The sequence below is a fragment of the Capra hircus genome, chromosome 4 (genome assembly GCF_001704415.2).
Source record: "Capra hircus breed San Clemente chromosome 4, ASM170441v1, whole genome shotgun sequence".
In the NCBI taxonomy this organism is placed as follows: Eukaryota; Metazoa; Chordata; class Mammalia; order Artiodactyla; family Bovidae; genus Capra; species Capra hircus.
The window spans coordinates 75,459,076-75,484,805 of record NC_030811.1 but is presented as its reverse complement, the minus strand read 5'-3'; the positions used below and the strand labels follow the sequence as shown (position 1 = coordinate 75,484,805).

The 25,730-nt window shown below is 36.0% G+C and overlaps 1 protein-coding gene across 3 annotated transcripts in view; it reads right to left on the bottom strand.

Annotated features, from left to right (window-relative positions):
* RELN (reelin) overlaps positions 1-25,730 on the bottom strand; it is a 544,299-nt gene that overhangs the window by 161,073 nt on the left and 357,496 nt on the right. For all 3 annotated transcript variants that reach the window (XM_005679214.3, XM_013963255.2, XM_018047261.1), the window contains exons 18-20: positions 15,591-15,824; positions 14,714-14,875; positions 10,179-10,415 (exon numbers count right to left, since the gene is read on the bottom strand). In XM_005679214.3, coding sequence (XP_005679271.3) covers positions 10,179-10,415; positions 14,714-14,875; positions 15,591-15,824 — 633 coding nt within the window. The remainder of the gene's footprint in view (positions 1-10,178; positions 10,416-14,713; positions 14,876-15,590; positions 15,825-25,730) is intronic.

Below are 25,730 nucleotides of genomic sequence, written 5' to 3'. Positions count from 1 at the left end.
TGGCACTACCCTTCTTTGGCACTAGAATGAAATCTGATCTTTTCCATTCCTGGGGCCACTGCTGACTTTTCCAAATTTGCTGGCATATTGAATGCAGCACTTTTTCCCCCAAATACCAATTACTGAAGAGACTGTCCTTTCCCCACATGTTCTTGTCTTTTTTGTCAAAAATTAAATATATGCAATGGTTTATTTCTGGGCTCTCATTTCTGTTCTTTATTGATCTATGTGTTCTTTTTATGCCAATACCACACTGTTTGATTACTATAACTTTGTAAAATTGTTTGAAATCAGGGAGTGTGATACTTTCTGCTTTGTTCTTTCTCGAGATTGCTTACTTGAAGTCTTTTGTGGTTTTTATACAACCACTAGAACTGCTTGTTCTATTTCTGTGAAAAATGAGATTGGAATTTTGATAGGGATTGCACTGAATCTGAAGATGGCTTTGGGTTGTATGGACATTATAATTATATTAATCATCCCAGTCCATGAGGACAGAATATATTTTAATTTATCTGTGTCTTTTCAATTTCTTTCATCAGTATTTTACAGTTTTAAATATACAGATCTTTCACTTCCTTGCTTAAACTTATTAAAAGATATTTTATTTTTTCTGATGCAATGATAAAGGCAATCATCTTCTTAATTTTTCTTTTAGGCAGTTCATTGTTAATATATATAAATGCTATTACTTTTTGTTTATTACTTTTATATCTTGCAACTTTGCTGAATCTGTTTATTAGTCTAACAGCTTTGGTGGAATCTTTCATTTTTCTACACGTAGTAAAATCACATCACCTGCAAATAAAGACTGTTTTACTTACTCTTCTCGGATTTGAAGACTTTTGTTTTTCTTGCCTAACTTCTCTGGCTAGGAATTTCAGTACAACTTTGAAAAAAAGTAATGAGAGTGGGGATCCTTGTCTTAGTCTTGATGTTAGAGAAGATGCATTCAGCCTTTCATCACTGAGTAGATTTGTCATATATGGCTTTAATTATGTTGAGATATGTTCCCTTTATGGGCATCCCTGGGACAGTAAAATTCAGACTTAAATTGAAGAAAGTAGAAAAAACCACTAGATGATTCCCATATGACCTAAATCAGATCCTTTACGATCATACAGTAGAAGTGACACATTGATTCAAGGGATCAAATCTGATAGAGTGCCTGAAGAACTAGGGACAGAGGTTTGTAACACTGAACAGGAGGCAGTGATCAAAACCATTCCCAAGAAAAAGAAATGCAAAATGCAAAGTGAGGAGGCATTACAAATAGCTGAGAAAAGAAGTGAAAGGCAAGGAGAAAAGGAAAGATATATCCATCTGAATGCAGAGTACCAAAGAATACCAAGGAGAGATAAGAAAACCTTCCCCAGTGATCAATGAAAAGAAACAGAGAAAAAGAATAGAATGGGAAAGACTAGAGATCTCTTCAAGAAAATTAGAGCTACCAAGGGAACATTTTATGCAAAGATGGGTACAATAAAGGACAGTAATGGTATGGACCTAACAGAAGCAGAAGATATTAAGAAGAGGTGGCAACAATACACAGAAGAACTATACAAAAAGGATCTTAATGACCCAGATAACCACGATGGTGTGATCACTCACCTAGAGCCAGACATCCTGGAGTGCGAAGTCAAGTGGGCCTTAGGAAGCATCACTATGAACAAAGCTAGTGGAGGTGATAGAATTCCTGTTGAGCTATTTCAAATCCTAAAAGATGATGCTGTGAAAGTGCTGCACTCAATATATCAGCAAATTTGGAAAACTCACCAGTGGACAAAGGACTGGAAAAGTCAGTTTTCATTTCAATCCCAAAGAAAGGCAATGCCAAAGAATGTTTAAACTACCACACAATTGCACCCATCTCACAAGTTAGCAAAGTAATGCCCAAAATTCTCCAAGTGACTCTTCAATAGTAAGTGAACCATGAACTTCCAGATGTTCAAGCTGGATTCAGAAAAGGCAGAAAAATCAGAGATCAAATTGCCAACAACCTTTGGATCATCAAAAAAGCAAGAGAGTTCTCGAAAAAGATCTACATCTGATTCACTGACTACACTAAAGCCTTTGACTATGTGGATCACAGCAAATGGTAGAAAATTCTTCAAGAGATGGGAATATCAGACCACCTGACCTTCCTCCTGAGAAACCTGTATGCAGGTCGAGAAGGAACAGTTAGAACCAGATATGGAGCAATGGACTGATTCCAAATTGGGAAAGGAGTACTTCAAGGCTGTATATTGTCACCCTGCTTATTTAAGTTATATGCATAGTACATCATGTGAAATCTAGGCTGGATGAAGCACAAGCTGGAATCAGTACTGCCGGGAGAAATATCAATAATTTCAGATATGCAGATGACACCACCCTTATGGCAAAAAGTGAAGAGGAACATAAGAGCTTCTTGATAAAAGTGAAAGAGGAGAGTGAAAAAGTTGTCTTAAAACTCAACAGTCAAAAAAACCAAGATCATGACATCTGCCCATATCACTTCATGCCAATAGATGGGGAAACAATGGAAACAGTGACAGACTTTATTTTCTTGGACTCCAAAATCACTGCAGATGGTGACTGCAGCCATGAAATTAAAAGACACTTACTCCTAGGCAGAAAAGCTATGACCAACCTAGACCGCCTATTAAAAAGCACAGACATTACTTTGCCAACAAATATCTGTATAGTCAAAGCTATGTTTTTTTGAGGAGTCATGTATGGATGTGAGAGTTGGACCATAAAGAAGGCTGAGTGCTGAAGAATCAATGCTTTTGAATTGTGGTGCTGGAGAAGGTTCTTGAGTCTCTTCAACTGTTAGAAGATCAAATAAGTCAATCCTAAAGGAAATCAACCCTGAATATTCATTGCAAGGACTGATGCTGAATCTGAGGCTCCAATACTTTGGCCACCTGATGTGAAGAACCTACTCATTAGAAAAGACCCTGATGCTGTGAAAGACGAGGGCAGGAGGAGAAGGGGGCGAGAGAGGATGAGATGGTTGGATGGCATCACCAACTCAATGGACTTGAGTTAGAGCAAGTTCCAGGAAATGGTAAAGGGACAGGGAAGCCTAGCATGCTGCAGTCCACGGAGTATAAAGAGTCAGATATGACTGAGAGACTGAACAGTAAGACCTGGTAGCTCAGCAGGCAAACAATCTGCCTGTGGTGTGGGAGACCTGGGTTAGATCCCTGGGTTGGGAAAATCCTCTGGAGGAGGGCATGACAACCCACTCCAATATTCTTGCCTGGAGAATCCCCACGGACAGAGGAGTTTGGCCAGCCACAGTCCTTGGGGTTGCATCAAGTCAGACAAGACTGAATAACTAAGCACAGCAGAGCAGCATGTTCCATTTGTTCCTACCTTGTTGAGAGGTTTTTTTTTGGTTTTTAATTAAAAATGGATGTTGAATATTGACAATTTTTTTTGCATCTATTGAGATGGTCATATGATTTTTATCTTTCATTTTGTTAATGTGTTGTATCACTTGACTGATTTTCATATGTGGACTCACCTTTGTATCCCAGGAATAAACCAAACTTGATTATGATATATATACTTTTAATGTGTTGTTAGATTAGATTTACTAATATTTTACTGAGAATTTTTGCATCTATATTTATTAAAAATTTTAGCCTGTAATTTTCTTTTCTCATTACATTCTTTCTTAGTTTTGCAGTCAGAGTTGTGCTGGCCTTATAAAATGGGTTTGGAAATATTCTTTTCTTTTTTACTTTTTGGAGAAGTTTAAGAAGAATTGACATTAATTCTAGAATGTCTAAGAATTAGATACCAGTGAAGTCTTCTGCTCCTAGGCTTTTGTTTTCTGGGAGGTTTTTGATTACTAATTCAGTCTCCTTACTAGTAATCAGTCTGCTCAGATTTTTTATTTCATCATGATGCAGTCTTGGTAGGTTGTATGTTTCAAGGAATTCCTCCATTTCTTCTAGATTGTTCAATTTGTTGGCATATAATTGTCCTTAATAGCCTCTTATGATTCTTTACAGTTCTGTAGTTGTTATGTTTCCTTTTTCATTTCTGATTTTATTTGAGCCTTCTCTCTTTTCTTGGTAAGTCTAGTTAAAAATCTGTCTATTCAGTTTTTTTTTTTTCAGAAAACCACCTCTTAGATTCACTGAGCTCTTCTATTATCTTTTTAGTCTCTGTTGCATTTATTGCAACTCTGATCTTTGTTATTTCTTTCCTTCTATTAACTTTGAAATTATTTTGTCCTTCCTTATCTAGTTCCTTGAAGTACAAAGCTGGGTTTATTTGACATCTTTCTTATTTCTCAATGTAGTATTTTATTACTATGAACTTCTGTCTTAGAACTGCTTTGGATCCATCCCTCTCTTTTTCTTTTTGCCATGTTGCAAGGCTTGCACAATCTTAGTTCTCCAACCAGGGACTGAACCTGGGCCCTTGATAGTCAGTGTGGATTCCTAAGCAATTGACCACCAGGGAATTCCCATTCCATATGTTTTGTTATGTTGTATTCCCATTTTCATTTGTCTCAAGACATTCTTTAATGTTTCAACCCATTGTTTAGTAGCACATTGTTTAATTTTCATGTTTGTGGATTTTCCAGTTTACTTCTTGTAATTGATTTCTAGTTTCATACCATTGTGGTTGGAAAAATTGCTTGACATGACTTCAAACCTCTTAAATTTGTTAGGACTTGTTTTGTGGCCTAATATATGCTCTAACCTGGAGAATGTACCATGTGCACTTGAGGAGAATATGCAGTCTTCTACTCTTGGAAGCAATGTTTCATAAATGTCTGTTAAATCTATCTAGTCTAACTTGTCTTTTAAGTTCAATGTTTTCTTACTGATATTCTACATGAATCCAATATTGAAAGTAGAGAACTGAGTCCATTCCTATTCTTGTATGCTGCTAAGTCGCTTCAGTCGTGTCCGACTCTGTGCGACCCCATAGACGGCATCCCACCTGGCTGCCCCGTTCCTGGGATTCTCCAGGCAAGAACACTGGAGTGGGTTGCCATTTCCTTCTCCAGTGCATGTAAGTGAAAAGTGAAAGTGAAGTCGCTCAGTTGTGTCCAACTCCTAGCGATCCCGTGGACTGCAGCCTACCAGGCTCCTCCATCCATGGGACCTTCCCAGCAAGAGTACTGGAGTGGGTTGCCATTACCTTCTCCATCCAGTTGCCAACTCGGCAGCTGTTGATTTTTCCCTCATGTCTGTTTATATTTGCTTCATATATTTAGGTGCTCCTATGTTGGGGTGCATAAATATTTACAAATGTTTTATAGTCTTGTTGGGCTAGTAACTTTATCATTATGTAATATCTATCTTTATCTTTTATTCAGTTCAGTTCAGTTCAGTTGCTCAGTCATGTCCATCTCCCTGCAACCCCATGAATCACAGCACGCCAGGCCTCCCTGTCCATCACCAGCTCCCGGAGTTCACTCAGACTCACGTCCATCGAGTCAGTGATGATCTCCAGTAGCATATTGGGCACCTACTGACCTGGGGAGTTCCTCATCCAGTATCCTATTATTTGGCCTTTTCATACTGTTCATGGGGTTCTTAAGGCAAGAATTTATTAGAGTCTGCTTTAAGTCTATTTTGTCTGATGTAAGTATAGCTACTCCTGCTTTCTTCTGGCTTGTTTGTATGGAATATCTTTTCCCATCCCTTTGAGTTTGTGTGCTATCTTAAAGCTGAAGTGAGACTCCTGGAGGCAGTATATAGTTGGGTCTTGTTTCTTTTAATCCATTCAGCCACTCTGGCTTTTGTTTGGAGAATTCAGTCCATTTCATTCAAAATAATTTTTGAAAAGTTTGGACTTAGTAAAACTTCCTATTGTCATTGTGTTAATTGTTTTCTGGTTGTAATTTCTTTCTTTTGTAATTTTGTAATACATTTCTTCCTTTCTTCTCTTGCTCTTTTTCTTCACGATTTGATGATTTTCTATAGTGATATGCTTAGGTTCCATTCTCTTTATCTTTTGTGTATCTACTCCAGGTTTTTACTTTGCAGTTACCATGAGGTTTATATAAAATATCTTATATATATAACTGTTTATTTTAAGTTGATAACAACTTAAGTCAAATGAATACTAAAGCTCTACATTTTTAACTTCCCGCACTTTGTTTCATATTTTGGGGTCATAATTTACATATTTTTATCTTTTCATTAACAAATTATTATAATTATAAATATTTTTACTAATTTTGTCTTCTAACCTTTATACTAGATTTATAAGTGATTTACCTTCCACCACTACAACATAAGGCTTCCCAGGAAAGAACCGACTCTCCAATGAGGAGACATAAGAGACATGGGTTTGATCCTTGGATCAGGAAGATCCCCTGAAGGAAGGCATGGCAATGCACTCCAGTATTCTTGCCTAGAGAATCCCATGGACAGAGGAGCCTGGTGGGCTATGGTCCATAGTTGTCACAAAGAGTTAGACACAACTGAAATGACTTAGCAAGCATGCAAACACTACAACATGAGAGTGTTTTGAATTTAACTATATATTTACTTTTACCAGCGAGATTTATTCTATTATGTGTTTTCCTGTTATCAATTAGAGCCATTTTGTTTCAGCTTGAAGATGCTCCTTTAACACATTTCTTGTAAAGCCCATCTAGTTGTGCTGCACTCCTTTAGTCTTTCATTGTCTGGAAAACTCTTTATGTCTTCTACTAAAACCAACTGCCAATTCTAATATGCTATAATGACCATCCTCTCACAGTTTTACACATTTTGAAACTAAAACTCTACATTAAAAAAAAAAAACTCTGCATAATAAACAGCAATTCCTTCCCACCTGTGTACTTAAGCTAGTCTACTAGATAAGACAGAGGAATGTAAATGTGCCTTGGTATTATCTCTAATGAGGTGAAGTCGCTCAGTCATGTCCGACTCTTTGCAACCCCATGGACTGTAACCTACTAGGCTTCTCTGTCCATGGGATTCTCCAGGCAAGAATACAGGAATGGATTGCCATTTCCTTCTCCAGGGGATCTTCCTGACCCAGGGATTGAACCCGGGTTTCCTGCATTGGAGGCAGACGCTTTCACCTCTGAGCCACCAGGGAAGCCCTCTATTATCTCTAATAGCATTGGTCAATTCACCTTTAATAAACATCAATTAAAATAATTCCCTTAGTGATCTTAAAATACATGGAAGGGGCTTCAAAGACTATCTTTAGAACATAAAGCAGACAGAGGTTCTGATTTCAGAGACTATGCATGGAAGAAAGGAAAGTACTACAAATAATTAAAAGCAATTCATTTCCACATGGAAAAACGTGCTCTAATATGACACACTGTAAAGTGATTTACAGCATATTGACTGTAGTTCTTCTAATGAAAAAGCAATTGTCCAGGTTTTCCCTGGAGAACACTCTCAGTAACAGGAATCCATGCCCATGGAAAGTCATGAGTTAGAAAATGACAACCAAATGAACTCACAGCTGGGAAAAGCCAACAATAATTAATTTAACACCAGTCATTTGTGGCAAACAAGTACACATTTCAAAATTTCCCTTGAGAGAAGCAAGGTCATTGAAGGCCAGAGGCCACATATTTGAACATGTTCAAAAATTTTTACTTAATAAGATAACATGCTCCAAAGGTTTTACATTAAAAAAGAAAAAAAGAAAAAAAACAACAACTTGTTTTAGGACTAGGGAGTTACAATAAATAGTTGGTCAATATCATCATTTGAATTTTAATATTGTAATAAGTGTTTCTGAAAAACATCACTAAAATGAGTTCACACTGAACTTAGACAATATATTCCTCAACAGCAGCAGAGAGAAAACGGTGTCATTAAAAGAGGCTTTATTCTGATTCATTGGCTAAGAAAATGGGAACAGTTTGAAACCTTCCATGTTGTTTCATTTTAATGAGTAGAGAGCATTTTTCATGTCCTTATTAAAGCGGTTAATGTGTTTCTCTAGTCTCATTATCACCACCAGAGTATACTCTCTGTTGTTTCATAACCAGGACAACTCCTTTTCGTTTCAGAGAAGATCAGAAAGTCAAATCTGATTGCTCACATGTGGCTGTTAATAAAACTCCTATGGCGTTGCTCAAGGTGCCCATGGGGATTGTACAATTATTTATATTTTCTTATGGCTTTCTATAATTACTGTGATTGTACTTTCACAAAGTAAATGTATCTCCACCAATTAAAGCAGTGGTGGGTTAAGAATATTCATCAGGCTTGTGTGAAAGAATATTGTTCTTAGGGTTTTGATCAAAGCACAGAAATTAAACTGCTGTTATCATGCATTCAACCCAAGTGTTAAATTAAAATGCTCAGCAACTTTGGAGTTTATTTGAGCAGATGTGAACTATTTATGAAAAAATAAACATGATACAGGACTTGCATTCGTGATATGATTCTTTGTTGTATTAAAAGTGCTGGAAAGAAAAACTGCTAAACAAACTTGGGGGATACAGTTTATGATATAAGATCAATTTGGATGGTGGTTAATTCAGGTCAATTTAAAATTTCAGAATCATAAAATTCCAAGAACTCTCATTTTGCTTTACATCTTTGTATCTTATTTGCTTCACCCCTTTATTTTCTTTGAAGACTGGGACTAAGAAAGAACATGCACAAAAACAAGCATCTGAGGCTATCAACTAGAAAATACAGAATATAACCTTTTATATTTTGTCATATAGAAATTTCATTTTATCTAGTTGGACAGTGCTCACAGCAAAAGTGATCAGCTGTACTTCCATTCCATTAGCTGTCATTTTGATGCTAGAATTTCAGCCTGCTGTGTGAGATGTGACTGTCCATGCACAGTTCCCATCAAAGGTAATTTTATGTGCAATGGTGTGTAAAATTTACCTCTAATTATGATAAGGTCACTGATGGGTCATTTATGATTTGCTCTCTGGAGACAATTGCAGTGAATAGCTTTTGGTGAGATTCATCTGGAGAAATTAAATTGGTCTGACCATGACTCAAGAGAAAGTAAAAGACTCAGAAAATTATTCTTCAATCATGCTTATAGTTCTAAGGGAACCCAGAGAGGGGTAGTATGCACAATTATGAAGGCTGTGAGTTTTGAGATTTTACAGACCTGAGTTTTAATGTAGCATCTCTAAGCCTAGAAACTCCTACCTGATCGGGCTTCTGCACTTCTCTTGACTTCCATTTCTGACATTTGCTCCCTCATCCCTGAGGCTCCAGCACCACTGGCATCAGTTCAGTTCAGTTCAGTTCAGTCACTCAGTCATGTCCGACTCTTTGCGACCCCATGAATCGCTTCCTGATTTTTGAACATGCCACAGTCGCTCATGCTATGGGAGTCTTTGCACTACAAAGGTTCCTATAGTTGAATGCTCTTCCTTCAGGTCTTCAAGTGCCTGGAACTTCCCGTTCTTTCACTTCCCAATTGGTGGAATGCATTGTATCCACTCTCTGAATTACCCAAACATAGCCTCCTCCTAGATATCTAAAGTGGCCACCTCCTGACTCTAGTTAATCACTATTGTGTCATCCTACCGATGTTTCTGAAGTACTAATCACAGTCTTAAATTATTCATTTACCACTTACTGTATAATTAAGTTTGCATATGATCATAGGGAGAAACAAATCTAAGAATGAAAGGTATCTTGACTAAGAGATTCTACAATCTTGAAACTCCACTGACATTAGCTATACAAGTCACTGGTCCAATCTTGATAAAAGTAATTAGCCTCCAACTAAAATAAATTAATTTTAAAACAAAGGAGATCTTAGTAAACAAATCAGGGATGGAAAAACTTCTTGGACTTTATGTAAGACAGCATGAAAATAAAACATCTCATGAGAAATTTTATTAAAATAGTCATTAAAGTGATTTCAATTTTCACTGTGATCATGATGGACCACCTTGAAGGGAGAATAGGTTAGTCACTTTAGATATTAACACTTGGTGAAGAGGGTTTTTATGTGTAATGGTGGGAAAGTAAAAATTCAAGATTAATAAACACAGTAAGATTCATCTTTAAATCTATCACTATTTTGTTTTCAGTCTTCTTTCCCAAGATAACTTACTTATAGATATAATAATGACTTTTCAAATGATTCATGTTCAATTAATACAAAAGACTAAGTGCTAGATGGATTGGAAGGTCATCTTTGTGTTTCAATCCTGAATGCAAAAATGTAACAACCAAGAACAAAGATGAAATCCTTACCAAAGGGTCCAGTCATGGCCACAGTATGGCTGAACATTTCCAAGGTAGAATCCCAGAGACTGAGTGACCTCCACAAGATTGCTGAAGTCAAGACTAATGCTGTTGAAAAGTACAGATGTCATGATAATCTCATCAATAGCCCATACATCCTCTCCCTGGGAAGAATGGTATGGTTGCCACCATCTGAACTGAATTCCAAACTGTCTTGCATCATCTGGTAATTCTACAGAGATTATTCTAAAGCAGAAAACAGAAGTAAAAATTTGGATTATTTTGGTGTCTTAAAATACAAACATTTATAGCAGGATCTTGTTTTCTGAAGCATAATATTTGAAAAAATAATTCTCTCACTATGACAAACATTTTTGAGATTTTCCAGTTTCTTGTCTGACTGCAACGAAGTCTTCTTGATATATCCAAAAATATGACTCCTTTCACTCAGTTGTGAGACACTAACCCAATAAAATACAGTTGTCAATGTGGCAAGATTCGCCTAAGTCTGGTAAAGAATATTGGCAGCTTGTTACACACATTATAGTTTTGGACTGGTAGGAACCATGGCACTTTCTCATTCCCATGAGTTTAGCATAGTGTGCGAGGTTGCTTGCTCTGTCATGGTGGCTATGACAACAAACCTGTATCTGACAAATGGGGAAGAAAATTAAGAATAATATCTAATTTCCAGGAGCAATCATTGTACACAGCAGCAGGAACCATACATTAATTGCCACTGCAATGACATCTGCTTGAAAGCTCCATAAATCACAGTACCATGCTGCTCACATCCATACACAAGGTGAGATGTGAAGCGAATGGCAAATGGAACATTTATCTCCATCAATGTACAATTAAACACCAGGAGAGTTGTCTGCGTTAACACACACTGAAAGGACTGAATCTTTTTCCTACTGAGCAAAGAAAAACTCCCTAAGGCAGGTAACTAGTTGGATAACTTAGAAAAAAATTATTTAAAAACTTCAAAGTCTAAGTCTGGATTTACTGAAAAATTAGATTGATTTTCATATTTGTATTATGTTCATTTTTTAGTTATTACACAAAGAAGCATTAAATCACATCTTGAAAATATAATTTTTGTGTACTGAAACTTTTAAAAATAAAGTCTATTTTTCTTTAAATAATCTGTTCATGAAAATATGGGGTGGAATAACCTGATTACAATCATTGATGATATAAATAGTAAAAAAGTGGTAGGACTTTTTGAAATGTGAGTAAACAGACTTTTTAAATAGGATAAATCAATGTTTAAATACAGAAATATAAACTAAAAAGCATTTCTTAAGCTAAAAAGACATAGTTACCATAAGTTTATTATTTTTAAGTACATAATTTGCTAATATTTTAACCAATGTGAGTTTATTAAAGAATAAAATTCAATTTATTTCAGTAATCCTCACTTTATTATTTCTAAATATTTATTAAATAATTAAATATTATTTATGTCAACATAGCAAAGAAATAATAAAATAAACTATATTCAAACTGGCTTAACAATAAAAATATCATACATTAATTTAATAATGTTATTGTATTAGCATTGTTATTACAAAATTATAATTTTTATATTAATAATTTTAAAAGCAGGTATTATTCTCTCTGATGAAACTATACACAATGTTAAAAATTAACAAATGAGAAGTAGAATTTCTCAGGAAATTTTAAAGAAAATGAAGTGTATATGTGTGTGATAACAGTAATTGAAGTGACCGATATTTTCATCAGCAGAGATGTTAAGACTGTGAGTCTGTAATCAGACTCTTGGCACCTAATGGTTGACAACTTTGCAGCTGCAGGGAAGGTATTTAACCTCTATGTGCTTCAGCATCTTCATCTGTGAAACTGGGATAATACTATCCTTAAGGCAAAGTCATAGACTTTCTGTTTTTCACTATTTTATCTTGGCACCTAGAATCTGGTATCTGGTATATAAAAAGGACTTAATAAATTCTTTCTGCATAGAATAAGTACATATTATCAGTATACTCTGATATAGATTCAAACACAGAGGCAAAATGAGGTTAAAGATTTTCTTTTAGGTTAAGCAGCTTTCAAGTGACAATGCCAGGGTATGGATCTAGTGAACATCGCTTTAGAGTCTGTGTTCTTTATCACTACATTATATCTTCAGGTAGGGTGGGAGTCTCTGTTTTTCCTACTCTATACCTATTACAGTAACTGGCTAGTAAAGCTATGGAACCATTTGATCTGACTATTCCTAGATGAAAACCCAGGAATTTAAGTCAACTTTCTGTTTCAAGTTTCCTTTTTTGGATATGTACTAAGTTCATGGATTTCTTATAATCAATAATCAAGACAAAAATAAAATATTGTTAGACTTTATAATTTTAGAATAAAAAAACAAGCCCCATAATTAAGAAAAATCTAGAATAATATAAGTTCCACCAACAATATAAAGTTTTATATTAATAGGAATGCCAATTAGTTTATAAGACAGTCTAATCAGTTAGAGTTAAAAGATTAACTCAGATACATACAGACTTTAACTTTAATAAATATAAATAACAAGCAGAACTCTTCATTTATTGAGAGGACTACAGGTAAGCAAATTATTAGAAATCAGCTAGGAATAACAGTAGTTAGCCAACTAGCATATCTAATAGGGATCACACTTCATTTTCTAACAATCATGGCAGAAAGGGACAATATGAAATTCACAGCAATTACAGATAGCCATTTATACTGAAGAAAACTCAGCAAATGGCTGAAGGCATGAAGATATAATTAACTGTCTTATGGCAAGTTTACATGGTCTGTATTATTTATCATATAAAATGTAATTTAGTATCTAGAATATATCAAATTCTACTTCTGCTATGTTACCCTTTATTAATATTTATATAAGAGGAAGGAAGAGTCTCTTGGACAGAGGCAATATATATAAAATGAAAGTATTCTTGGTACCACTACCATATCCTCCATTAAAAAAAAATCTCCACTCTGATCTTAATCTTTCAAGCTATGCACATACCTAGTGTTGAAAAGCCACCTTGATTCTGCTTAGAAGAAAAATGTTCCTGTCAAATGGCAGGCAAGATTAAACGTACCTTTGCAATAGCACATTAAATCTATAATTATTTTTCATATCAACAAAGATTAATTAAATTTCATGCCTCAAACTGATTACTGAATTTGAAACTGTCTATCTTTGTTAGAAAAAAATGTATTTTAGGCCAATTTAACTTAGGACAATGATATTTTCTTCACGCTTTCATTATTTTTTATTACCACCTTGAGTTTTGCTAGATTTTCTTTTAATGCTTATTATGGAGAGTCTACAAAATGTTTCTTTAGGATTCATATGTCTCTACTGAGTGAGAACATTGAGTTTAGTCTTGTGCCTACCCCTAGAGGGAATAGATTCAACACATTCAGTGCATTCTTAAATTTTATAACATATAATATTTACTACTCATAATAGTTGTTAAATACTATCACTATTACATGCTACCTCATTTTCTAATGAAAATATCAATAAAAGCTCTCATGTATTTGCAAATACTTAAATATAGGGATAGCTCTAGACAAAACTTCAAAGTATATAAAATCATCATTGCCCCTGTTTTTTTGCTGTGATGCCAGTGCATACTTCAGTGCCCAAAGTCTCAACTCTTTCTCACATCTTTCCATGTTTAACATGTATATACTTACAGGAAGGCAAACTTTATTAGCTCTTTATATTTGACAGTGGATATAAGCCACAGGGATACCTACTCTAGTGCTATTTTAACTTTCCCATCTTCCTCTTCTGCTATTTTAAAGGAATTGCAGTCAGCAGGTCAAAAAGTGTTCTAGAAAAGGAGGTGACTCTTTGGACATATCTGAAATTGTATCACAAATGGTGATTATCACTAGCCAAAGATGGCTCTGATTCAAGTAAAACTTAAATCTCACAATTGTGACTGTAGACTATAAAATATATAAGCCAAAGAAAAATAGAAGTGGCCTGAAGAAAGGGCTTTAAATACAGCCTCCACTCCAACTTTGCCAGGTATGCTATATATGCTAGAAAAATCTTTGTACTTATAACTCAATTATGCTACATGCAAATTAAAAAAATCAGTCATAAGATTTTATGAGTTATCATCTCATATGATTTATTATAATTTATCATATATTGCTGATAAATATTTGTCAACAGCATTTATAATTTAATACTATATTAAAATCTTTTCTAATAGTTTGTACTATAGTTGAAAAAGGGCTTCCCCAGAAGGGAAAAAAGTGTTAATTATTTTTCTCTTTCCTAGATGTAAAAACATATTTCCCTTAGATACACATTTCAGAATATGAAAATAAATTTTTTCAAATTACCAGAAGTCAGCAGGGCAAATAGATTACAAGAATGTAGCCTGCTAGTTTTTCATTGCAAGAGGCATCAATCTTTATCCCTACCATCTCTCAATGCAAAAGTATCTAGGCTCTTACACCACTTGAACAAAGATTCCCTCAGGAAGGCAATATCATCCTCCCATTTTTTCAAATGCTTTCCAACATACCTGGGCTCATGATAGTTGAGATATGAATAATGTTCCAAGAGTTTCCAAGTTATCCCATTATCATAAGAATAGTGTAATAAAACACCTTCACCAGGTTGGTCAGGGGCTTTGCACGTGCTCAGAACAGACTTGCTTCCCAGCCTCAATGTGAACTGGAGAAACCTAGATATGAACTGTCTATAATTAGTGTGCATAAACATTTAAAACATTCATTGTGGCTTTTAAAGAATTTTGAACCAATTTCAATAAACTACTCAAAAGCTGTAGGTTTCCATTCATCCCTCTTCTATAAAATGTAAGCAATTTCACTAAGATATATATGAATACATATAGAAGATGCGGTCAATACATGCATTTTATAGACATCTATTTATATAAATATAACCATATGTTTACACATATTTGTATACTATATACTTGTGTATATACACTCAAAATGTCAATCAATCATTTTCTTGCTACATTATTAAGCACTGGGGGAAGGGAAGATGTAGGGTAAATCTAATCAGCTTCTGCAAGCTGCCAAATAAATAAAACAACATAAATAATTAACTAGCCCTTGGCTTAAGAACAGTTTTGATGCTAACATTTTATATTTTAAAAAAATCTAGTCAGTCATTAGTATCTTAAAATCATAGTGAGCCTTTTAATTTATTAAAAACTAGGGCAAATTAACCCTATATAAACTATAAGCTTCCTCTCATCTTGACTGACAATCAGAAGATATATATATATATATATACACACAGACATACACTAGTAACAACAAAAAAAGACACACACATACACTAGTAACAACAAAAAAAGAAAATTAATAGATATGAATTCAATCTTTGCTATCTTATTTCTGTATGTATTTCATTCTGCCTTAACTCACCTGGATTGTGAGCTGTCAAGGAAAGATGTGATTAACTGCCGCCTCCCATCTTTGTTGAAAACCAGGGCCTTACCACTGGCCAAGACACCACAGCCAAAGCTGACTTCAGCACCACGGATAGAGTAAAAATTATGGTAAGATGAGAGCCTGGAACTGCCAAAGCTTTCAGAAATAAACATTGGGAATGTCTGGGATGCCATCTCACAAGCTGGGCCAGAAAATCCAGGGTCACATCTGAAAGAGACCATGAAATTAAATCCTAAACGTTAGTCCTTTCAGAGATTTCTTTATTTACTTTAGGCATGAGGAAGTCCAGAAGCCAGTATTTGAATGAATGGTGAGCAAGGCTTATTTGTTTTTGGAGAAAACTGAATTTGAAGACTTGATTTGGGAGAAGTTACTGTAAATACTCCAAAAGTATACAGTCCTGCTGTAAAACAAAATTATGATTAAAACATTTATTTAGCACTTGCCCTCAATCAATGCCAATAATTTACCTGAAAATGTATCTATATTTGTGCATATTTCCAATTTAAAATCTTGTAAAAGTTATATTATGTGTATGCAATTTTATTCACAATGATGTTCATTAAATTTATAAAAGAAACATTGTAGGTAAAATACTTCTATAGGATATATAGAATAAATTTCCTTTAGAAACAAATGTAAAAATACATGCTTTGTTTTTTACAGTAATTACTGGAAATATTCAGAAAAGATTGGAAAATAAATCTATTTTAGTTTCAAACTGAATTGGCATTATAAAGGGAATGCATACACCCTTGACCTAGATAGATGTCCTTAGCAGAACTGTGTTGTCTCTCAGTGGAATCCCACATTAGCAGTGCTTCGAGAAAAAGCAAATTCCCCCTTCACACACACTACACAACAGCCTGCCTGCTGCCATATAAGGATGTACTGTATGTATGTGAGCTGACTAGAATATAGATAGAGTTACCTGAGTCTTCTGTTAGTGACAGAACTCATCACAGATGACTTAATAACTGAATATCAGAAACTTCTTATATTTTAAGGAGTTTGCTCATCAGGAATCAGTTTCAAATTCTTTATTTGTACGGCACTATTTCTTTCTCACAATAATTACATTACCCATTATAAAATTAAATGGGTATCTTTTTGGGTGGGTGGCAGGTTTCTAAGCATTCAAAAATTTCTAAAACCTGAAACAAGCCTTTTATTTTTTTTTATTTATTGAAATTTTAATTGAAGTATATTTGATTTATAAGGTTGGGTTTATTTTGGGTGTGCATAAAAGTGATTCAGATATATATATAGCTTCTCAAATTGTTTTCCATCATGGTTTATTACAGGATATTGAATACAGTTGTCTGTGCTATACAGTTAGTCCTTGTTGCTTATCTATTTTGTATACATAGGGTGTATCTGCTAGTTCCAAACTCTTAGTTTGTCCCTCCTCCACTGCTTTTTCTGTTTGGTTACCATTAGTTTGTTTTCTATGTCTGTGAGTCTGTGGAACACATCTTTTATAAAGCAAGTGCACCAACAAGGTGATATTATAGCAACACTTACAGACTACTTCATTAGCACAAATGCAGAAACTGAGATCTATGCCAGCCTCACAGAGGGTCCCTGGAGTATATGAATGTCCTGAAATCAAATGCGAAATTTTATATGTATTGGATATTCCTTGGGAGGTTTAAGTTATCATCATTTTATCAAAGAGGCTGCATCCTAAAAGGCCAAGAACTATTGTAGCACACAGATAAGGTTGTCTTGGCATTAGGGATGGCAGTGGAAAAGAAAACCAATATTTACAGAGCAGGTAAATACACCTCAAACAGTTTACTTCTTTCTCAGGTTATCCCTTTGACTTAGTCCCACTCTGAATAGCCAAGAAGTTTCTAAAAAGGATAAAAGTCAGCTAAAGAGGACACATTTTTAACATTGGAAAACAATATGGTTTACCATGGCCACAAATTGGAATTAATGTTCCCCAGTAAGATTATCTACTGCCAGAGTGCTTTTCAGGGCAAATGTATATCTGTATATTAAATGCATCGTCTTCAGTCTAGTGATTGGGGGAAACTGGTGATCATTTAGAGAAGACTCACTTTGGAGTCACTTCCCATCTTGAAAGTGTACTTTAATTAAAAGTTACATAATTGGGATAGAATGCTGATAAGGAGTTCACTCAAATTTTGCAGCAGAATAGTAGGCTGGCACACACTGGGGATTTCAGGAATGTTCAGAGGCTCTTCCAACTCCAAATATGTTCCTTATTGGTTCATCTTTGCACTCTTAAATGTGTCATTACAGTCACCTTGAATGTCAGGGAAAGAAGCCTGCCCCACTCTTAAGATATACAGATGACACCTGGGTAGGAAGGTTTCTAATACTCTCTGTTCTCATTAGCATCTCTAACAGAAATAAGCTTATCAGGATAATAAGTTGTCAGTTTAGAAAACCAGGCCTTTTTGCCCCAGTTGCTTAATAATAAAATATTAAATATACTTCTCAAAGGAAATGCTCAGTTTTTTCTTTTGAAAATTGCTCTTTTTGTAAGTAATCCTCTTTCCAGTATTACTTCTGATAGTTACCACCCCATGGTCTTTAGCTACTTCTGATCACATGTTACACAGGGTTAACACTAACCATTTTGTCATTAAAAATATATTGACTTGATTGTTAAAAAAAAAAAAAGAAAAGAAAACCAGGCCTGGGGATTGTACACAGCCAAGGAAGTGTTAGAAAGCAGGAGAGGTGGAATCCTGGTAGCAAATAACAGTAGTGACTAAGGGAGCAAAGTGGGGAGAAGAACAGCTGCAGAGGCCCAAATTCAAGGATCTGTTTAAAGGACATAAATGGTATTTTTTTTTCTTTTTCTTTTTTTAATTTATTTTTTTATTTTTTAAATTTTGAAATCTTTAATTCTTACATGCGTTCCCAAACATGAACCCCCCTCTCACCTCCCTCCCCATAACATCTCTCTGGGTCAGATGTCCATCAGCAGATGAATGGATAAGAAAGCTGTGGTACATATACACAATGGAGTATTACTCAGCCGTAAAAAAGAATTCATTTGAATCAGTTCTGATGAGATGGATGAAACTGGAGCCGATTATACAGAGTGAAGTAAGCCAGAAAGAAAAACACCAATACAGTATACTAACACATATATATGGAATTTAGGAAGATGGCAATGACGACCCTGTATGCAAGACAGGGAAAGAGACATAAATGGTATTGAATGTGAATTACTTTTCTGCGGAATTCTGCCTAAACTTGAAAGGCATACATTGCTGGAAAAGGAGGTAGTGGCCAAACATTTAGCCCAGTCACAAATGAAGAAAGCCAATGAATGTTACAAGAAACATTGCCAGGAACAGGGACAAAACTAAAGTTCCAACTGGTGAAAAAATTTCGCAAGACCTCAGCAGGAAGAAAAGGCTACAATTATTCAGGATAATGTATAGTGTCTAAAAAAAAGATGCCCAAAAGGCATCTGCCATTCAGATTTCTGTTTGCATCCATCATGGGTGACACAGATGGCTGCCTTAACAAAGTTATTTAATGCTAACAGAGATACTGTACACAAAATAATGAGGTACAAAGTGTAACCATTGTAATTATAGCTAGGTATTTCAGAAATAGAACTTTCTATTTTCATTAATAAAAGCAGCTGTCATTTTAGATAATTTGCTTTCAAAATTTTTCAGGACAACTTTAGAAATTACAAAAATGTCAGCTTCTCTGTGTTTAATTTTATTTGAAATGTACTAAAGAAGAGGATGATCTGTCTACAGATAATGAGTAAAGATAAACTCGAGGAAAATACCAGTTGATGTTTCATAGTTGTAATGAGTCAGTGTTTCTGGGCAGGAGCTGGTAGTTTTATTAAAAAAAGGCAGAGATGCTTATTCTGTTTTGAGATAAAATGGGAATTTTTCAATTCTTTATACATATTTCCATTACAAACATTTCCATTATGCAGAATGGTGTCTCTGTTAATTAAATTCATTGGAATACAGTTAAAAAAGTTAACCTGAGACTCAATGTGACAGAGTAAGAGGATGTAGAACTTACCCCTACCCTATAAACACATTAAAAATACATCTATATGTGAAACAATTCTCATGTAAAACTAAGTGGAAACTGGCAGAACTCCCACACAACCAAGGCTGTAAGAAAGGCGGTCATGTAACCAGGTAGGATGGGAAAACATAGGCATCAGGTGGGTCCTGTACCTCTGGGAGGGGTCTAAGAGGAAAGGAAGGACTGCACGGGTGGAATCTCACCCTGGGGAGGGGGCCACAGACGAGGTATACAGGTACTGGGGTCCTACATGCAGGAGCACCCAAGTTCCCTTGGGTGCTGGGAGAATGGCTGGGACAGACAGAACGGCTGCAGAAGCCTAGACCCCACTCGCCAGGAGTAGGAGGGTGCTGGCTTGCCAACAGATAGGGCAGAGAGCGCTCTGGACTAGTGGCTGCCACCTCACTGTGATCCCCAGTCCAAGTTGGGTGACTACCCAGCCCTGTTCACTCTGCAACACAGCTTGGCATGGCATCTAGAGCTGACAGGTCCTGGGAGAAAACCTGATATAGCGACAGAGGAGCAGCCCTGCAGCCTGGGATGTGGTTTGGGTGGGGCAGTCAACTTGTTCTGGTAGCACCATGGAAGCAGTACAGACCTCTGATGGCAGAGCAGCTACTGGAGCCCCTGAGACTGGCTCCCAGCCAAAAGAATGCTGCAGCCCTGGCCATTCCATGCCACAGATTGGTGCTAGATCTCCAGCAGACAGGTCCTGGGGGAAGACTAGATCTAGGGACAAAGGAAAGGCTTGGGGGTCTGGGGTATGGTCCAGCTGGGGTGGCAGCAGTCACTGTTGGCACTTAAACGGCACCCCAGAAGCAGCCCAGACCTCTGACGGCAGTTCCACCGCTTCAGTTTCTGAAACCACAAGCTCTGACCCCCGTCCCAGCTGAGCAAATGCTCTGGCTCCGCCAACTCCATGCCACAACCTTGCACTAGATCTAGGAAATGAAAACGGAAAAGGATGCACACTTGGGCTGTGTCTGAGTAGAGTCGCAGATACCAACACAGGTAGCACATCTGACTTCTGTAAGACCAAGAGCCTTACTTACTTCAGCACTCTCCTTTGGGCCAAAGGCCTCAGTGTCAGGAGAAAGATATGGTTTTTCCTGTGGTCATGTATGGATGTGAGAGTTGGACTATGAAGAAGGCTGAGCGCTGAAGAATTGATGCTTTTGAACTGCGGTGTTGGAGAAGACTCTTGAGAGTCCCCTGGACTGCAAGGAGATCCAACCAATCCATTCTTAAGGAGATCAGCCCTGGGATTTCTTTGGAAGGAATGATGCTAAAGCTGAAACTCCAGTACTTTGGCCACCTCATGCGAAGAGTTGACTCATTGGAGAAGCCTCTGATGCTGGGAGGGATTGAGGGCAGGAGGAGAAGGGGACGACAGAGGATGAGATGGCTGGATGGCATCACTGACTCGATGGACCTGAGTCTGAGTGAACTCCGGGAGTTGGTGATGGACAGGGAGTCCTGGCATGCTGCGATCCATGGGGTCGCAAAGAGTCGGACATGACTGAGCGACTGAACTGAATTGAAAGGGAACAGAGCCAGTTGGAGCCCAACCTGCAGCTTTTCCCCTCCAGCAACTGGAAAGCAGAACCAAGCCCTGACAGAACTCCAACAGTTACGGAGCAGAAAGGAGTTCCATCTCACACCCTGCACAGGCTCTAGCTCTTCCAATATCAACCACACCCCCTATCAAGGTGATAGAGGCCAGCATACCCTGAGGAAAGATGTGTCTGGCATACAAATCAAATTCAGTCTCATGCTAAAGACACTGACGTACTCACAAAAAAACACCTTTTCAGGGCCATTACAGATAATTATTTCACCTAAATTCATTAAGACAATGAAAGTTAAGTAAAATGAAATGCAGAGTAACTACTCCCAATTGAAAGAGCAAGAGAAAACGCCTGAAAAAATAAACAATGAAACAGAGTCTATAAGACACTGAGATAGAGTGCCAGCTAAATTAAGGAAGACTAGCAATATAAACGCAAATGCCAGCTAAATTAAGGAAGACTAGCAATATAAACGCAAATCATTTTAACATGCAATTGGAAACTACAGAGATGACCCAATCAAAAATAGATAATTCAGTTTCTGAATAAAAAACCTTCTAGAAGCAATGAATAATTAATCAAGCAAATGATACAGAAGAACGTATAAATAGAATAATGGAAATTACCCAATCAGAACAGCAGACAGAAAAACATGAAAAAATGAAAGCAACATATAAGATCTGTGGGGTAATACAAAACATTCCTACATACGTATGATAGGGGTTCCAGAAGGAGAAGAGTAAAAGAAGAAGATCAAAAATGTTTTTGAAGAAATTATGGCTGAAAATTGTCCAAACCCAAAGAAGGAGACAGGAAGGAAAATTATCCAGGTGCAGGAAGCACAGAGGGTCCTAAACAAGATGAACCCAAACAGAACCACACTAAGACATACAATAAAAAAAGGCAAAATTTAAAGATAAAGAAAGAATTCTAAAGGCAGCAAGAGGAAAACAGAGTCATACACGAGGGAAAACCCATAAGGCTATTAGCTGATTTCTCTGCAGAAACTTTTCATGTCAGAAGGGAGTGGTATGATATATTTGAAGTCCTGAAAGGGAAAAATCTGTCACCTAGAACACTCTTCCTGGCAAGATTATAATTTTGAATAGAAGAAAAGATAAAGAATTTCTCAGAGAAGCAAAAACTAAAATAATTCAGCAATACTAAACCTATCCTAAAATAAATGTTGAAGGGTCTTCTCTAAAGGGAAAAGAAGCAAGAATCAATAAGAAAGGAAATGTATAGTGAGTACCGAAGATCACTTAAATAAGATAGGAAATAGATTAAAAAGCAACAAAAAAATTATAAAAGCAACCATAACTACAATAAACAGTAAAGGGATTAAATGGCATAAAAAACATAACATGTAGGAGAGGGGAGTAAAAATGTAGATCTTTTACAGTGTATTTGAACTTAAATGCCTATAAGTTTTATCAGTTTAAACAAGTACATAGCTATGGGTCAACATACATGAACCCAATGCTGTGGTTTAGTTGCTAAGTCATGTCTGACTCTTGTGACCCCATGGGCTGTAGCCAGCCGGTCTCCTCTGTCCATAGGGTTTTCCAGGCAAGAACATTGGAGTGGGTTGCCATTTCCTTCTCCAGGGGATCTTCCTGACCCAGGAATCAAACCCAGGTCTCCTGCACTGCAGGCATATTCTTTACTGACTGAGCTACCAGGGAAACCCATGGTAACCACAAATGAAAAAAATATACAAAAAATGCACAAAATTCAAAAAGAAAGAAACTGAAGTAAACTATAAAAGAAAATGATCAAGCTACAAAGGGCAAAACAAAAAGAAAAAAGAAGAACTACAAAAACAACTGGAAAACAAGAAATAAAATGGTAATAAGTACATACTTAATAATTTTGGAGAGGATGTGGAGATAAGGGAAACTTGTACACTTTTGGTGGAAAAGCAAATTGATACAGCTACTTGGAAAAGAGTATGGAAGTTACTTAAAAAACTAAAAATAGAATTACCATATGATTCAGCAACTCCACTCCTGAGTATATATCCAGAAAAAACAAAAAGTCTAATTTGAAAAAATATGTGCACTCCAATGTTCTCAGCAGAACTTTTAAAACAGCCAAGATAAGGAAGCAACTCAAGTGCCCATTAACAGATGATTTACTTAAGAAGACATGTGATATATATGTATAATCACATCTGAGTAATGGAAAGTTACTCAGCCATAAGGAAGAATGAAATATTGTCATTTGCGGCAATGTGGCTGGACCTAGAGAATATTATGCTTTTTGACATAAGTCAGAAAGAGAAAACAAACACTGTATGATATCACTTGTACATGGAATCGAAAAAATAATACAAATTAATATATATAGCAGAACAGAAATGGATTCACAGACATAGAAAATAAACTTGTGGTTACTGAAGGAGAGAGGGAAAAGAGGAGGGACAAACTAGGGGTACCAGTTTAATAGATATAAACTACTATATATAAAATAGATAAGTAACAAAAATTTACCGTATAGCACAGAAAACTATACTCATTACTTTGTAATAACCTATAACGCAATATATTAGGTTGGTGCAACAGTAATTGTGGTTTTGCATTGCTGAACTTTGCTGACTGATATTGGAACACACTCTTAAATAAATGCGGTTATACATCATTTTAATGTGCATTTCTTACTTTATGTTTTTTAGCTAATGACTTATTACTTGCTTTGTATTTTTTGATTATTTTAGACTATGAAAAAAAAAGCAAAAAGCAAATTTGAGTGATTTTCTTATTCGAGTTCAAAATGGGTCGTAAAGCAGCAGAGACAACTTCCAACATCAACAATGCACTGGGCCCAGGAACTGATAATGAAAGTACAGTGCAGTGGTGGTTCAAGAGGTTTTGCAAAGGAGATGAGATCAAAAGAGTAGTGGCCAGCTGTCAGAAGTAAACACCAACTGAGAGCGTCACTGAAGCTGATCCTCTTACAACTACACAAGAAGTTGCCCAAGAACTCGGTGTCAACTATTCTATGGTCATTCTACATTTGAGGCAAATTGGAAAGGTGAAAAGCTCAATAAGTGGGTGACTCGTAAGCTAACTAAAAATCAAAATATTATTGGTTTGAAGTGTTGTCTTCTCTTATTCTACACAACAATGAACCATTTCTCAATAGGATCATGAGGTACAATGAAAAGTGGATTTCATACAACAATCAGTGATAACCAGTTCAGAGGCTGAATTGAGAAGAAGCTTCAAAGTACTTCCAAAAGCCAAACTTGCTCCAAAAAAAACGTCATGGTCACTATTTGGTGGTCTGCTGCCAGTCTGATCCACTACAGCTTTCTGAATCCCAGCAAAACCATTACATCTGAGAAGTATGCTCAGAAAACTGATGAGATGCACCAAAACCTGCAATGCCTGCAGCTGTCATTGGTCAACAGAAAGGGCCTAATTCTTTTCCAAGACAATGCTGCACTGCACATAGAACAACCAACACTTTAAAAGTTGAATGAATTGGGCTAGGAAGTTTTGCCTCATCTGGCATATTCACCTAACCTCTCACCAACTGACTACTACTTCAAGCATCTTGAAAACTTTTTGCAGGGAAAATGCTTCCACAACAAGCAGGAGGCAGAAAAAGCTCTCCAAGACTTTGTAGAATCCTAAAGCATAGATTTTTATGCTAAAGTAATAAACAAATTTATTTCTCAATGGCAAAAATGTGTTGACTGTAACTGTTTCTGTTTTGATTAATAACAATGTGTTTGAGCCTAGTTATAATGATTTAAAATTCACTGTCTAAAATCGCAATTATGTTTGCACCAATCTTATCTGCAAAAGTAATGAATCATTATGCTATTCACCTGACACTAACACAATGCTGTAAAGCAAGTATACTTCAAATAAAAAACAAAGCTAACCTGACACTATTCTCAGTGGTGACCAGTATTTTGCCTTATAAAGATAATTTACAAATGATCAGGTTCAAACCCCTTTTATGATTTTTCCATTAAGCAATTAATTACTGACTTTCTAATTTGGAGGACAAGAAGAGACAGATTAGATGATCCATTGTTGAAAATGTATCTGTATAACAAAGACTGCAGTTTCAGGGATTCTCAGGATATTTTATTAATTAAATATTATAGACAATGATATAATAAATATGACTATCATTTTGCTATGAATATAACACAGTGGTCTGGTGGGGGATAAGATATTACACTGTTTATGTGCAATTGCATACTTCATATTCAGTATCATTATTATGTTAAATTCTTTATATATCATTTTGAAGACCTAAAAGATTCTCAAAAGTAAGGAAGATTTCAAATAGCACTTAAAGATGATGGATTTTCTTATCAAATCTGTTAATTTGGCCTGCTCCAGTTTCCTTTTATATCAGGTTTATGGATCATCGTTGATTTTTATAATTCATTTACAAAGCATGCCAGGAATTCAAATATAATTCCTGAACACAAGAACAAATTTATGGAGAAATGTCATATTGAAGAAACTAAAGACAT